Below are 16187 nucleotides of genomic sequence, written 5' to 3' on the forward strand. Positions count from 1 at the left end.
CAGAGGTGCAGTGGTTGAGAAAAGGCACATGAGAGCTTCATTGCTTTTAGGAAAGCTGCCAGAATCCCGGATGGGAGGACACTGCACCTAAAAGGGTGGGAGAACGCTGTGCGGGAAAGGGCTACCCGATTAATTAGCTTCATTGGTAAATGGAGTGAGGTGGATTCATATGGTTATAAAAGGGATATGTTTATACCTTCTTTAATTCCTGACAAAAAAGTCACTTCCATTACTTCTTCTTCAATAAAAGCTATTCCTTTTTCAAAGTACTGCCTTTTGTGTTGCAAGATGGGCTGCAATTAGGACCCTGACAGATATCTCTCTCCCCTTCCATTCACCCTTCTATCCCAAAAGGGCTGGAGAGCATACCAAACCAACCATGTGTAATGCCAGGTCAGTCAAAAATACAACGCAGATAGGCTAGGATCTCCTACTGGACGAAGAGGCTGACCTGGCTTGTTTCATGGAGACCTGGCTGGGTGATGATAGCTCAGCCACCTGGGATCAGGCCTTACCAGCCGGGTTCTCCGTCAGTGAGCAGGTAAGGGGACATCATTTTGGTCCATAAAGACAATCTTGCCTTGAGCAGGATACCTATCCATATGATCGACCACATCAAATGTATTTGCCTCAGCTTAAAGACTAGGCGAAGTCTAGGGATTCTGTTGGTTTAATGTCCACCCCGTTCCTTAACAGACTCCCTAGCGGAGCTGACACAACTGGTCTCTGAGATGCTGCTGGAGTCACCTAGGCTTTTGGTCCTGGGCGACCTCAACATCCCCCTCGAGGCCCCTCCTCAACATGCGCAGGATTTGCAAGGGCCTCTCTGCTGCTGCTGCTTATTCCACTGGTGGCCTTTGCGGGAAAGGAAGGTATGCGCTGGGGATTCAGCAGTCTCCCCTTTCTTCCCTTCTTTCTTCCTTTGAGGAGACTCCAGGCGAGCCCAAGGTGCAGAGCTGGACTCAGGAGGAAAAGGCAGGAAAGGAAGGCTCTGCTTTGGAAATAAAGCTCTCTCTGTGTATCTTCTATGTTTGTGTTTGTGTGTATTTGCCTCTGCTGTTCTTATGGCTGGGAATGGAACAGAAAACTGAGGAGGGAATAAAGGGTCAGTTTAGCACAAATTCACAACTTCTGTGCATTTAAGAGTCCAGTGTGTTGAAATAGTAAAGAACTTTATTGAGAACACAGAGTCAAAAATTCAGTGGTTAAGCCAGAACTGCCCATTCCAAGCAAACAATACATTAAAACCCCAAACACCTAAAACTGCTCCCTCTTCCAAGCCTAGCTCCCCCCTCCAATTCCTACAGTCTATGCCCCACAGGTAACAAGCCCCCCTTTGCCATCCCTAGAAACTAGCCCTTTCTGTTAATACCAGCCTCCGACTTTCTTCAGCCAACATCCCACACAATGCAAAAGCTATCATTCCCATAAGTATTCTAGACAGCTGCAACAAATCCCAGCCCCTCATCTAGCTAACCTATACCATGACCCACAATCCCCAGCCAAATAGACAACCCATAGCAACTATCTATACTATTAGCAAATAAAACCTAAACTTAACAAAATACAACTTTAAAACAAACAGACATATGGACAGAGAAACCTTACAAACAAAATCACAAGGGCCTTTTCTTAGCACCGTTGGATTGAAAATATTTTATATTCCTTACTGACAAAAATAATGTTAGTTTACTGCTGAGATTTGTGTGGCTTCGCTCCTGTGTGGACTCTCTGATGTGTCACTAGGCTTGACCTCTGAGAAAAACATTTCCCACAGTGCTGGCATTTGTATGGCTTCTCTCCTGTGTGGACTCTCTGATGTGTCACTAGGTTTGACTTCGAAGTAAAACATTTCTCACAATGCTGGCATTTGTATGGCTTCTCTCCTGTGTGGACTCTCTGATGTGTCACTAGGTGTGACTTCAAAGAAAAACATTTCCCACAACGCTGGCATTTGTATGGCTTCTCTCCTGTGTGGACTCTCTGATGTGTCACTAGGTGTGATTTCAAAGAAAAACATTTCCCACAACGCTGGCATTTGTATGGCTTCTCTCCTGTGTGGACTCTCTGATGTGTCACTAGGTCTGACTTCTGAGAAAGACATTTCCCACAATGCTGGCATTTGTATGGCTTCTCTCCTGTGTGGCCTCTCTGATGTATCACTAGGTGTGACTTCATAGAAAAACATTTCCCACAATGCTGGCATTTGTATGGCTTCTCTCCTGTGTGAACTCTCTGATGTGTCACTAGGACTGACTTCTGAGAAAAACATTTCCCACAATGCTGGCATTTGTATGGCTTCTCTCCTGTGTGGACTCTCTGATGTGTCACTAGGTCTGACTTCTGAGAAAGACATTTCCCACAATGCTGGCATTTGTATGGCTTCTCTCCTGTGTGGCCTCTCTGATGTATCACTAGGTGTGACTTCATAGAAAAACATTTCCCACAACGCTGGCATTTGTATGGCTTCTCTCCTGTGTGGCCTCTCTGATGTCTCACGAGGTCTGACTTCATAGAAAAACATTTCCCACAATGCTGGCATTTGTATGGCTTCTCTCCTGTGTGGACTCTCTGATGTTTCACTAGGTCTGACTTCTGAGAAAAACATTTCCCACAATGCTGGCATTTGTATGGCTTCTCTCCTGTATGGACCCTTCGATGCATGACAAGGATTGACTTGTAAGCAAAATGTCTCCCACAATGCTGGCATTTATGTGACTTCTTTCTTGTGTGGATTCTCTCATGACTCAAATATTTTTCTGTAAAGAAGCACAGTGACAGATAAGACTGAAAATCAGCGTTAAGAGAGGAGGGTGTTACCCATGATTTAGCCCTCATTAACCCCTCCTTATTAGAGATTAAATTAAGAGAGTTTCTGTTAGTAACCCAAGGATGACCGTACTACTTATGCCCCTAAATCCATGGAACAATTGTATCCTTATTTATAGGAGTTAACAAAGAAGAGATTGGAGGGGGACTTAAGGGAATCACTGGAAGCAGATAGTCAGAAAAAGAAATGTTGCAAAAATATTCTATTAATCATGTGGAGAAATAGTTTGATTGTCAAGTGGCATCATATCCTGTGAGACTGCCATAAAGTCCTGAGTCAGAGACCAAGGCATGATGGAAGCTAACTGCAGAGGTCCCTTCATGCTGTGTGGCACCAGGAGATGACTCACAACCAATACAGTATACAGCTCACATGTGGATTGGTGTGGATTAGAGTTGTGTGTACAAGGGATGGTGAAGTTGATGGAAGTCGGAGAGGAGAGCTTGCAAATAATTGTATTATTAGGAGCAGGTAACTGTTAAAGTTGCCAGATATTGTGCATCTGCGAATATTTGTAGCAGATTTTTTTTTTTTGAACAGATGTAGAAACACCCATGTAATATCTTGAAATAATTATGACCCAGAGTCAGGCTATTACATTTTTATACAACTTCCATTTTGGAATTAATAGGATTGTATACGGTGTTTTCTGCACTATATCCATTTGACTGTTCTGTTTTATATGAATCATTTTAGAAGTTTGAAGTTAATGAGTGGGTTGCCACTATAAACACTATAAACACGCCATGTGCAGCTTGTATTCTGCTTGAAATGTTATATTTAAATTAAATATATAAATAAATATATAAATATATATAAATAAATAAATATAAAAATAAATAAATAAATTAATTAAATGTTAAATTCTGTTATATAACTCAGCTTGGGAGATACTCGATTAGGATACAACTTTCTAAGCAACCGTGCCAAAGCTACTATTTTAGGTCTATATTTCTCAAAGTTATTTGGGACAATTTTTACCTGCCAGGTTTAGGATTTCATTTTATGGATTGATGTTTACCCTTATTGCTACAATACAAATTACTTCTTGTGATGCTTTGTGTGTTTTTCAAGCTAGGCGATCCTGGCTTTGCTCCTGCCTTCCCCTCCTGGATCCCAGAGGCCTGATCCCCTTCCTTTTCTCCTTCCGCTCTCCAACCCTGCCTCTTGCCCATCTGCACTGCTTTACCATTTGACCTTCAGCATCTCTTCCCTGCCTTTCTGTTTTTCACATTGCCTCCATCTCTCTATCACAGACACACACCCACAGAGTGTGATGCACAAAAGGGACACTTTGAGGCTCATTTCTTGAGAAAGGCAAGACAATCATTATACAACTAATGCATTAGGAAAGGCAGAACAAGGAGTCTGGGACCTGGTTTCTGATGTTAGTGAGGGTCAAGTGTGAGGGATGAGCCTTAAAACAACCTTAAGGCATCTCTAAGACAGAGATGGACTACTGTTGGGAAGTGGGGTGGTCACATTGGACCCCAGGGGATCTCAGGGGAAACCCCAAATTGTGTTGCCTAAAAATATGGTATAATGTTTTGCCCTTCAATATCCCACAGCATCCCTTTGTGGAAGTGGAGGCCATTTTGCCACTGTTGGGCCCTCTCTGATCCATTGCAGGGCCAAGGGAGGCCTTTTTCCCATGAAGCCTCTCCAGAGCCTCAAAAGGCTGGAAGAGGGGCCACAAAAGCCAGGAAACTTGCTCAGGAATGGGCTGAGGACCATTTAGGGGCAATAAAGCATTAATCTCCATGGCTCCTTCCCACAAAATTCCAGAATTGGCAGTTTAGGATTCGATATTGAGAATCCTTACAAAGCGGAGAACAATAGTGCCTCACTAAAACTAGGAATTCCAAGATTCCACAGGAAGTTGTTATGACAATTAAATTACGTGTGAAAGGGAACTAGGAATGGTAGTAGAGCACAAGTTGAACATGTGTCAACAGTGTTATGCAGCAGCTAAAAAGGCCAATGTGATCCTAGGCTGTATCAATAGGAGTATAGTGTCAAGATCAAGGGAAGTAATAGTTCCACTCTATTCTGTTTTGGTCAGGGCTCACTTGCAATAATCCTGTGTCCAGTTCTGGGCACCACAATTCAAACAGATGTTGAGAAAATGGAGCATATCCAGAGGAAGGAAACCAAAATGGTGAATGGTCTGGAAACCATGCTCTCTGAGGAATGACTTAGGGAGCTGGATACGTTTAGCTTGGAGAAGAGAAGGTTAAGAGTGGATATGACAGCCCTGTTCAAGTATTTGAAGAGATACTGAGTATGGAGCAAACTTGCTTTCTGCTGCTCTAGAACAAAGGACACAGAACAATGGACGCAAGTGTTAGGAAGGATCGAATCAGGGGAATTTAATTAGCTCAAATTTACAAGAGGCGTGTCCTAACAACGCACGCAGCGGATTGGGTCCCTATGTGTATACCAGAGGTCATATAGTCCAACCCCAAGAAACAGAGACTGCAATGTCAATGAGTTGCAATTAAAATATAAACATTTATTAAAGCCACACAACCAAAAAGGGATCACACACGCACATGCACATTCAATGCTAAAGCAAGGGAGGGGAAGAGTTGGGGGTAAAGGAGAAAGGATAGAGGCACCATTGAAATATTTACCTTAGGAGTCTTCTCCAAGCGACAGATGTGAGGGATGTTGGTAAGTGAACACGGCAGCGGGGAACACAAAGCAAGCGGCAACCGCGATGGCTAGGAGCTAAGTTCCAGCGGGCTAAGCTAACAAGAGGCCTGAAAGAGACAGTGGGCTTTGGCTTGCCCAAGTGATTTCAGCAGGGCACAGTGCCCAAGAGAGCTCCGGAGCGATTGCTCGACAGAGTTGAGGTTTGGAACTGTAGCTGACAAAGCCCAAAGGAGGGCTGGAATCTGGGTCTTATTTATACTGCGAAACGTATCCTCAGGCTATAGCTACCTGCGGAACAAAGGTCTTCATGGCTATCTATTGACTAAGACTAAAGTTAAACAATGGATACACAAAAGGGTCTGCCACTTCTTTGGGAGAAGACTACTATGTAGATGGCTGGGTACTTAATACCATCAATAGGTGAGGCAAACTTCCTTTGTCCTCATTCATGTTGCCTGCGACAATGGTAACTCCCAGAACTGGTTTTAAAGGTTTAAATCTACCTTTCTGCTTTAGCCATGGCCTGCTAGGCTTGTCTGGCTACGTGGTCAGCTCGCTTTTGGGATAATGGCGGCTGTGATGGGGTCAGTCAGGGGTCATGATTATTGATCGCTTGGTACCCAAAATTTATATAAATCCAAACTCGATCACACAAGCCACAGGAAAAAGGGTTCCACCAAAATATTAGGAGGAACTTCCTGACAATAAGAGCTATTCAACAGTGGAATATACTGCATCAGAGCATGGTGGCATCGCATTATGGTTGTTGTTGTTGTTATTATTATTATTAATTTCAAATTAATGGACATGGAACAATGGATGCAAGCCACAGGGACAAGAGATTCCACTTAAGCTTTAGGAGGAACTTCCTGAGAGTAAGAGCTCTTCAAAAGTAGAATATACTCCCTCAGAGTTTGGTGGAGTCTCTTTCTTTGGAGGTCTTTAAACAGAGGCTGGATGGCCATCTCTTGGGGGTGCTTTGAATGTCTATTCCTGCATGGCAGAAGATTGAACCGGATGGTCCTTGTGGTCTATTACAACTCTTTGATTTTATCATTCTAAAGTGGAATCTGACAGTGAATTATGAAAGGGCCCTCAGTCTTCAAAGGAAGTGAAATGGATTCAGGTTCCTTACCCACAAAGGCTACATTTCCATAATTCTCCATCATCACATAACTGTATATCAGTCTCTGTTTCTTCGTTAACAGTTTCCATTCCTCCTCAGTGAAATATACAGCCACATCCGCAAAGGTCACCTGCAATAGAAAATAGCCCTCATCCAGAGTGACTAAACAAAAGGGGAGGAAAGCACATGGTGCATTGCAAATATTATTTCAACACTTCAGAATTCAGTCCAGGAAATAAACTTTAAATTCTGCAAGACAGCAAAAAGCTACAGCCTTTGACATCCAGTTTGTCTTGAATCCTTTCAATATAATATACAATATGATAAACAATATAATTTCGGCCATTTCTGGAATATTATTGATTGATTAACATACTGGCTATTCCAACATGTATATTAGTTTTCATTTAGCCATATTTCACCTAATTTCAGAGGCAAATTTCATTTTTAAAAAACAGTTCTGGGGAGTACTCTGGGCTTGAGGGCCACTGGGCCCACCCTCAATTTAAGTCCAGAGATATTCTTCCATATCATCCAGCATTTCACAGATGGGGAAAGCAACACACATATGGACAAGCAACACCAGAAGTGGGTCAAGATGGCCAAAGTTGTTAATGATAAAGATCACACAAGCGAGAAAGGGTACAGCATTTTCCTTTTGGCTCAGACTCCTGGCAAGGGCAAGACCCTGCCCCCTTCTCTCCTCCCCTCTCCCCTCTTTTGCATTGATGGGCTGTAGACTCTTTTGAACCTGGAATGCACTTTGCAGCAACTGAACTGACCTGAGGAGAAAGGAGGAAATGGGAGGAGGAGAGTGAAATAGGACATTTCCTAAGCCCCTGAAAAAATGAGGAGACAGAGGATTAACCAGGACTCTCTCTGCCAAACTGGGACAGTATCTTCTTCCCTTGCTTTCATGATCCAGCCCAGACACAGATGAAAATAACAGTCAGGATGGCAACTTACCAAAGAGCTGTTAACCCTCGGCAGCCTCTTTCTGTTGGAGCCCAGCTCTGTCTGCTTGGCCTTTGTGTTGGCCATCAGGTGGGCAGGGGGATCCTGGTGGCCCTGCACTTTGGTCACTTCCAGCAAACAATGTCCCAACGCTGTGTACAAGGGAATCGCGATGAAGTTCCTGAGAAAAAAGACCAGGGTAAGGCTTGGTTTAGCAAGAAACCCTGCAGCAGTCAGACACAGAGAAGAGCATCCTGCTGATGACATATGCAGGTAACATATGCCTCCTTTGGGCCGATGTAGAGGTGACCATCCCCTTCCTCAGTCTGCACCAAACAAAACCCCCTGGACCTAGCACAGACTCACTGCAGCTCCCCTACACAACAACATGCCTTGTGAGAGTAGCTGGGGATCAGGAGATGGGGAATTGGAAAGGGTCCTGACTATATCCTCATAGCCGGATGTGAAATGAGTGCATTATCTGCTGAAACCTGCAGAGGTCCACAATGCCCTCAGAGGAAGATTTCTTCATTTTGCTTCTGACTACAGAAACACAGCTGGATGCTTCTCTAATACCTCACACCAACACTCTCACCAGGCATGGAATGGCTATGCGGGATGGCTTCCACAACTGTATGGTAGGATCTGGGTCACTGAATGGCCAGTTGCAGTCTGATTCCACTCGGAGCAACACTGGAGCATAAAGGGTTGTGCTGGGTCAGGCTGTCTGGCCTGGTGGTTCCTCATTCTCCCAGTGGCCAAACCAGTAGAACTCTCTATGCTCCAGTGTTTCTCTGGGTGGAATGAGTCTACAAATGGCCCTTCTCCAGGGAGGCCCCCAGTCAAGAAGGGCAGGAAAGGAGCTCTCTCTTCTCAGGCTGCTCCCCTTCCATGGGATCCAGCCCTTCTCCCAGGATCAGGGGGCACCAGAGGATTGAGCTGATGGAAAGGGAGCACCCAATTCCCATGGCAGCCTTCTGCATGCAGAGAAGTCACAATTCTGATAGTGTCTTTGCCCATGTGGAGAGTGCTCATTTTCCATACTGTTGCCTGTCAATCTTGTCTTGGGAATATCCTGTTCCAGCCACATGCAGACCTAAATCCTAGCCTCTATATTGTGCCTAGTCCTGATCAGAGTAGAATCACTGAATCAGTGGGATTTATCTATAAATAATAATAATAATTTGTTTTATTTATATACCGCTATTCCAAAGATCATGAACAGCAAGTAAGCTAATTAGCAAGTAAGCTAATTTGCCCCTAACAGTCTGGGTACTCATTTTAGCTCCCTCCTCGGAAGGATGCAAGCCTGAGTCGAGCTTGGGCCCTTTGCTGGTCTTGAACTCGCAACCTTGTGGTTTCGAGTGAATGGCTGCAGTACAGGCATTTAACCACTGCGCCACCAGGGCTCCTATAAGTTGACTCACCAGTCACTTATGGGTTCAGTGGGTCTACTCTCTAGGGATAACCAACAGGATTCAGGACTCCTCAGATTTTTAAATTCAGGAATGCAAATTTTTCATGCTGTGTCATCATCACTGATGAGAATTTGACTTCTCTTTCACAAAGAGGAGGAGGGGGAGGACCTGCTTTATGTCCCAGGTGGAGAAGCTCTAGCTCTTGGGCTGGATGATACATGATTTACTTTACAGACCAAATCCACGCCCTCCCATCATCATGGCCCCCTCCCCATTTAGACACTGGTCAAAATAATTACTTTATTTTTGCAGATGAGACTATTTTTCTAAGCTTAACTTCTGTGTTTGTCTATGTCAGTCATAGCAGGAGCATGAAGTATGAACCTCCTCCCTCTTCTTGCTAAAGCCACATAGAAATTGAGGCATGTACATTTGTGTGCATTGTTTCTGAATGGATCTATGGTTAAAATCACAATTTCTTCATTTTTCCTTGAATATTTTTTAAAAAGATGCAAACTGCTGAATACGTTGCACTTGATATAACAAATATCTATAAATGTATAGGTTTATGACTTGAATATTGCACCCTGGATTGTGCTCATTTGGGGTAAGTGAAGACGTATATAAATTCATTTTATAAACCCAGTGAAACTAATATCTCTCAAAGTTCTAGTAAACAACACATACACACACAATTCCCATAAAAAGGACTCACTTGCGCACTGTGTGTCTGAGGTCTGGAAATCTCCCTTCCACCTTCTGGGAAGACAATGCTGTTAGAGAGCGAATTTGGGGCTTTATGCCTGCAAAGCATGGTCTCACTCTCTCAGCTGCAACATTTCCATACAATTCTGGACTGAAACATTTAAACAAAGGTCATCTTTCAGCTCCAGGAATAAAAGCCTACCTTCAGTACAAAGACACTGACTTCTTCAGCCCCAGAAAGGCCTCTTCTGCAGTCCTTTATGGCCGGAGCTTCCCTGGGTCAGAGGCCGTCTCCTCAGCCGTAGAGAAGGGTTGCTGTGAGTGCGAAGGAGGAGGAGGTCCACAGGGCTGAGGGAGGGAAGGCAATGGGAAAAGGTCAGTGCCAATGGCCATGGAGGGCAGAAGGTGACAATGCCTAGGAAACTCCTCTGAGTCCCAGCCCTAGGAATGAGTGTCAGGAGTTAGTCCAGGGGCTGAGGGGGTCTCCTTTCCCAAAGGGGGAGGCAAGGACCGGTGGACCCTCCCCAGCTAGGGCCCAAAGGGAGGGTCTCTTTCCCCACCTCTCTCTCTCTGAGCCCCCAAAGCCCAGCCTCTCCACTGGTCCTGCCTCCCTTCCTCAGACCCCCACAGGCCCCTTCCTTCCTTCCTTCCTTCCTTCCTTCCTTCCTTCCTTCCTTCCTTCCTTCCCCCCAAAATGGAGGGTCAGAGGCACAAAGGGACACACAACCCTCTTTTTGGCCCAAGGAACCTGGCCTCCTTCTCGCTCTGGAGCCTCAGAGAGAGAAAGAGGAACCTCTGTTCTGTTGGGGCGTGTGTAAAGACGCACTGTGTCCACCACAACCACCTGCAGAGTTGAACCACATTGACAGGACACCAGGGAGAAGGAATCTGTGGATATGTCTGCAAAGGTATTCTGGTCAAGAAGGAAATATTCCTTCACCACTGCAAACGGACATGAGCTCCAGGCTTGAGAAATAACTACAGAACAAGCCTTCACTCTTCACGAGGACTTTATCCTTCGTTTGCAATATTTACAATATATATATACACAGTGTATTGGACACCATCTCTAATACACACTATTTACACCAACCAACAATAATAACACAACCTGTGACACAGCCACAGTAATACCATCCACAGAGAGGCAGTTGCTCTCACACACCAACTGTCTCTCAGTGACAGTTAGGAAGGACAGTTGACAGTTGCATCAACATTCCAATGATGCACTGTTCGAATGCTGACACATATAACTGCCACTAGAGCTGTATATATATAACTTGCACAACAGCGCCACCAAGTGGCCACATCCATTTCATTCCCTGACATGTTCAACTGAGGCTTCAGAGAATGTTCCGGAACATTATTCCCCACATTCACAAGCAGCACAAAATGTCCACCAGAACACAAAATGGCTGACAGAAACGAAAAAGTCCACCGGGACACAAAATGGCTCCCTCTGCCTCAGTGCTTGGCAGTTGGCAGCCTTCAGGGAACCCAAAATGGAGGATGAAAGGGCCCTAAAGTCGGAAGGGACCCCAAACAGGATTTGCAAACTTAACAACACCTAAACATTTTCCTGATGCTATTGAAAGGAGGAATCTGATCCCCTCCTTAATTACAATCAATAGTGAAAGATATTAATATTGATATTAAGAGTGCCCATCGTCCACAACCCAGCTCAGGTCTTGACTGCTCAGGGAGGCCAGTCCAGCTGCAGGTGGCCCTCCGTCCGTCCGTCCTCCTTTCCTTCTGCATTCCTCCTCTTTTCCCCAGCATCAGCCCCTTTCCCAAGAAGACTGCATCCGCACTTAGAAATAAGACACTTTGACACCGCTTTAACTGCTCGGTGCTATGGAATCCTGGGATTTTACCTTTGGGACATTAGCCTTCTCTGCCAGAGAGCTCTCATGCCACAACAAACTACAAATCCCAGGATTCCATAGGATGGAACCAGGAGAGTTAAAGCAGTTTCGAAACAGATTATTTCTGCAGTGCAGATAGAGCCTAAGTTGGTTGTAAAAGAATAGAGGCACCCAAGTCAAATTTTTATCCTGTAAAAAATGGTTTTGCTTTTTTAAAATATAAGCAGTTTGTTTTTCTGTCTAATCATTATTTTTGTTGTTCTTGTTTGTTTCTCTTTTTGTTTGTTTCATTCTTGGTAATATGAGTTATTCTGGTCTGTCTCCTTCCTTCTTGCCTCAAAATCTATTAATAAGGAAACTGGGGAGACTTTTAAAACCTCCCAAAGGAGCCACTTTTGGCCTTTTTCGGGGGAGAAGCCTCCTCTTAGAAGCCAAAGCCCAATGTTTGTGAAGCAGAAGAATAAGGCTTGTATTAAAACTATCCTCCCCATTTCTGATCCCTTTTAAAACCCATGTTCCCCAGAAGGATCAGAGCTGTGTATTACGAAAACCCTCTCAGAAAACATACACACAAAAGACACACAAAGAGACACACTTCCTTCCTTTTGGCCCAAGGAGCCTGGCCTCCTTCTGACTCTGGAGCCTCAGGAGAGAAAGAGAAGCCTCTGTTCAACTGAGGCTCAGAGAAGGTTCTGGAACATTATTCCCCACAGTCACAAGCAGCACAAAATGGCCACCTCTGTCTCAGCGCTTGGCACTTGGCAGTTTGAGGCCTTCAGGGAAGCCATAATGGAGGAGGAAAGGGCCCCAAAGTCGGAAGGGTCCTCAAACAGTATTTCCAAACCTTAACAACACCTAAAATGCCAAACCAAAAGAACATTCCCAGAGTTCCATAGCACTGAGCCATGGCCATTACAGTGGTGCAAAGCAAGAAGGCACAGGAAGGTGACATGAATGATGATTAAGGTCTGGCAGCAGCTCTATCCTCCCCCCTAGACCTGATAAAATCATCATCATCATCATCATCATCATCATCATCATCATCATCATCATCATCATCTTTGCTACAGCATGAGCACCACCATTAAAAGCACTGGAATCCCCTTTGGGACTTCAGAGAGAGTGGGCCATGCCTAGAAGGACTGCTGGGCCTTCTTCCTCCCCTCCTTAATGGCAGTGGCCAAAGGAAAGCAGCAGCAGTAGACCCAAGCCAGGCCCAGCCAGATCTCAGTGCATCAGTGAAGCCTAGTGGTTCCAGGCCGTGTCCCTCTGCTGTCGCTTCACTCCCCTCACTCCTTCCTCCCTTCCTGTCTGTCTCTTTATCTCTCTTACATTCTACTCCTCTCTCCTCCTTCCTTCCTGTCTCTCTATCTGTCTCTTTCTCCCTCTGACACTCTGCTCCTCTCTCCTTCCTTCCTTCCTTCCTTCCTTCCTTCCTTCCTTCCTTCCTTCCTCCCTCCCTCCCTCTCTGTCTGTCTCTTTCTCTCTCTTACACTCTGCTCCTCTCTCCTTCCTTCCTTCCTTCCTTCCTTCCTTCCTTCCTTCCTTCCTCCCTCGCTGTCTGTCTCTTTCTCTCTCTTACACTCTGCTCCTCTCTCCTTCCTTCCTTCCTTCCTTCCTTCCTTCCTTCCTTCCTCCCTCCCTCCCTTCCTGTCTGTCTCTTTATCTCTCTTACACTCTACTCCTCTCTCCTCCTTCCTTCCTGTCTCTCTATCTGTCTCTTTCTCCCTCTGACACTCTGCTCCTCTCTCCTTCCTTCCTTCCTTCCTTCCTTCCTTCCTTCCTTCCTTCCTTCCTCCCTCCCTCCCTCTCTGTCTGTCTCTTTCTCTCTCTTACACTCTGCTCCTCTCTCCTTCCTTCCTTCCTTCCTTCCTTCCTTCCTTCCTTCCTTCCTCCCTCGCTGTCTGTCTCTTTCTCTCTCTTACACTCTGCTCCTCTCTCCTTCCTTCCTTCCTTCCTTCCTTCCTTCCTTCCTTCCTTCCTCCCTCCCTCCCTTCCTGTCTGTCTCTTTATCTCTCTTACACTCTACTCCTCTCTCCTCCTTCCTTCCTGTCTCTCTATCTGTCTCTTTCTCCCTCTGACACTCTGCTTCTCTCCTCGGTCACTTTTCCGCACGCAGAGCTAAATAGAGAAGCAGAAGCTCCTCCTCTTCTTGAGGCTGGCCAATGGGGGCAGAGGACCTGGAAGACCCCACCCCCTGCCCCAGACTCACATTTTCTGTTCCAGAGGCCATTTTGTTTTCTGGCAGCCATTTTGTGTCCCTGGCCCTGATTGGCTGGAATCCCAGTCCCTGCCTCCTTGTGTTCTGGCGGCCATTTTGTGCTGCTTGTGACTGTGGTGAATAATGTTCCAGAACCTTCTCTGAGGCCTCAGTTGAACAGAGGCATCTCTTTCTCTCCTGAGGCTTTAGAGAGATAAGGAAGCCAGGCTCCTTGGGCCAAAAGGAAGGAAGTGTGTTTATTTTTGTGTGTTTTGTGTGTCTTTTCAAATAGACACAGCTCTGCTCCTTCTGGGGAACATGGGTTTTAAAAGGGATCAGAATGGAGAGGATAGTTTTAATACAAGCATTATTATTATTCTTCATAACATCAGGCTTTGGCTTCTAAGAGGAGGATTCCCCCCCCCCCCCCGCCAAAAGGCTAAAAGTAGCTCCTCTGGGAGGTTTTAAAAGTCTCTTCAGTTTTATTATTAAGAGATTTTAATGCATGAATGAAGTTGACAAACCAGACCATCTCATATTACCAAGAATGAAACAAACAACAACAAAAATAACAAAACAAAGCGCTTAGTTTTTGAAAATAAAAGCATTATTAAGAGACGAAAAAAACCAGACTTGGGCGCTTCTACCCTTTTACAACCAGCTCAGGCTGCGTCTGCACTGCAGAAATATTCCAGTTCAAAACTGTGTTAACTCTCCTGGCTCCATCCTGAGGAATCCTGGGATTTGTAGTTTGTTAGGCACCAGAGATCCAGAGCCACCCCAAGGCAAGGCTCTCCAGGGCTCTCTTGGCCCTCCTTTGCTTGCAAATATAGTGGGGCCCTGGTATACGTGGGGGATCCGTTCCGCCCCCCGGCATATACCAAAATCCGCGTATGCTCAAATCCACACGTGCCAACATTGGGGACAAAAGTCCCTCTCCTCTCCTCCCCTCCCCAACTTTTTCCCTCCTCACCGCCACGGTCGGGGGAAAGGCCGCGTGGGGATGTTGGAGGCCAAGAGGGCTCCAGCCCACCATCCGGCCCTTCTGCGGAGGTGGCAGTGATTGCTGCGGTGGCAGCAAAGAGGAGACAGAGGATCAGCGCCAGAGGCCTCCTCTCCACCTCGGCCTGCATGCCCCCACTGCTGCCACCGTGGAAGGGATGGGTGGTGACCCAGAGGCCTCTTGGCCTCCAATAGCCCCACACGGCCCTTGCGCCATGGCGGCAGTGGAGAGGGGGCCGAAGAGGCCTCTGGCAGTACTCCTCGGCCTTCGCTCCACTGCCAGCACACTTGGCCTCCAGGAGAAACACCTCGCCTTTCCCCTGGCCTTGGCAACGAGGAGCCCGAGGTGGCGGAGCAGCAACACCAGATGCCTCCTCAGCCTCCTCGCTGCCAACACAAGCACAAAAGTGCCAGGTTTGGGTGTTGGAGGCCAAGAAGACTCCAGCCCAGCACCTGGCCCTCACGCAAAGGCGGCGGCGGAGAGGACGCCTCTGGCACTCTCCTTGGCCTCCTCTCCGCCATCACCATCACCACCGCAGGAGTTGCCGGCGGCGACGGCGGAGAGGTGTCTGAGGCTTGGCCTCCTCACAGCCGCAGCTCCACTGCCGCCACCAATGCAAAAGAGCCAGGTGCAGCCTGGAGGCCTCTTGTCTAGCTTGTTCCATGTTTTTGTTTTATATACTGTTTAATTTGGTTAACTGCTATTAAGGGACATAGCTATGAGATTCTATGATATGGGGTGCACTATAAACCTTTTAATAAAGGAACAGGGATTGCAATCCTATATATTCATATTCAGACATAACTCCAGAGAATGTTAGCCTTTTGGATGCCACAAGGTTCCTCTCATTCTTCAATGCAAGAAGCAACACCTCAGCTTCTTTCTAGAAGATAAAGCAAAAAGGCTTCAAAACCACTGAAGCCTTGGGCAAGTCACACTCTCTCGGCCTCAGAGGATGGCCATGGGAAACCCACTCTGAAGAAACCTGCCAAGAAAACCCCTTCAGAGACTCCCATAAAGTCACCATAAGACCTGGAAACAACTGGGAGGCAGACCCCAAGAACAGCATTGGGAAATAGGTGCAAGCCTTGCCTTGGGAAAGTGTAATGACTGGGCTCCAGTCAATGGAGGTCTTCTTCAGGCAGTGAAGGGAGGTTTATGCAAATGCAGAGTGACATCACTGCTACAGAAGGCTCTCTTGACCAATCAGAGAGCAAGATAAAGGTTCTTCTGGAAGCTTCCGTGAGAAGGAGATATAAGGCCTGAGAGACCAAGAGACAGTTGGGGGAATTGTGTCGGTTGGAGATCGAGAGAGAGAGATAAAGAGCGGATCTTGGAAGTTAGTCTCAGAATTGGACGCTTGGGTTTATTTATTTCTTTAATAGCTTGTATGAATTGAATATTTTATACTTACAAATATTGTAACCTGCA

The 16187-nt window shown here is 46.0% G+C and overlaps 1 protein-coding gene across 1 annotated transcript; it reads right to left on the reverse strand.

Annotated features, from left to right (window-relative positions):
• Window positions 1-1155: 1155 nt before the first annotated feature.
• LOC149282485 (uncharacterized) lies at window positions 1156-14886 on the reverse strand. Its single transcript, XM_089498178.1, has 4 exons — window positions 14787-14886; window positions 7578-7789; window positions 6621-6741; window positions 1156-2759 (listed from the first exon to the last, which is right to left on the reverse strand). The coding sequence occupies exons 1-4, from the start codon at window positions 14884-14886 to the stop codon at window positions 1690-1692; spliced, it is 1503 nt and encodes a 500-aa protein (XP_089354304.1). The 3' UTR covers window positions 1156-1689.
• Window positions 14887-16187: the final 1301 nt, after the last annotated feature.

The sequence above is a fragment of the Sceloporus occidentalis genome, unplaced genomic scaffold (genome assembly GCF_023333645.1).
Source record: "Sceloporus occidentalis isolate IW3139 unplaced genomic scaffold, rSceOcc1.0.p SCAF_114, whole genome shotgun sequence".
Taxonomy (NCBI): domain Eukaryota; kingdom Metazoa; phylum Chordata; class Lepidosauria; order Squamata; family Phrynosomatidae; genus Sceloporus; species Sceloporus occidentalis.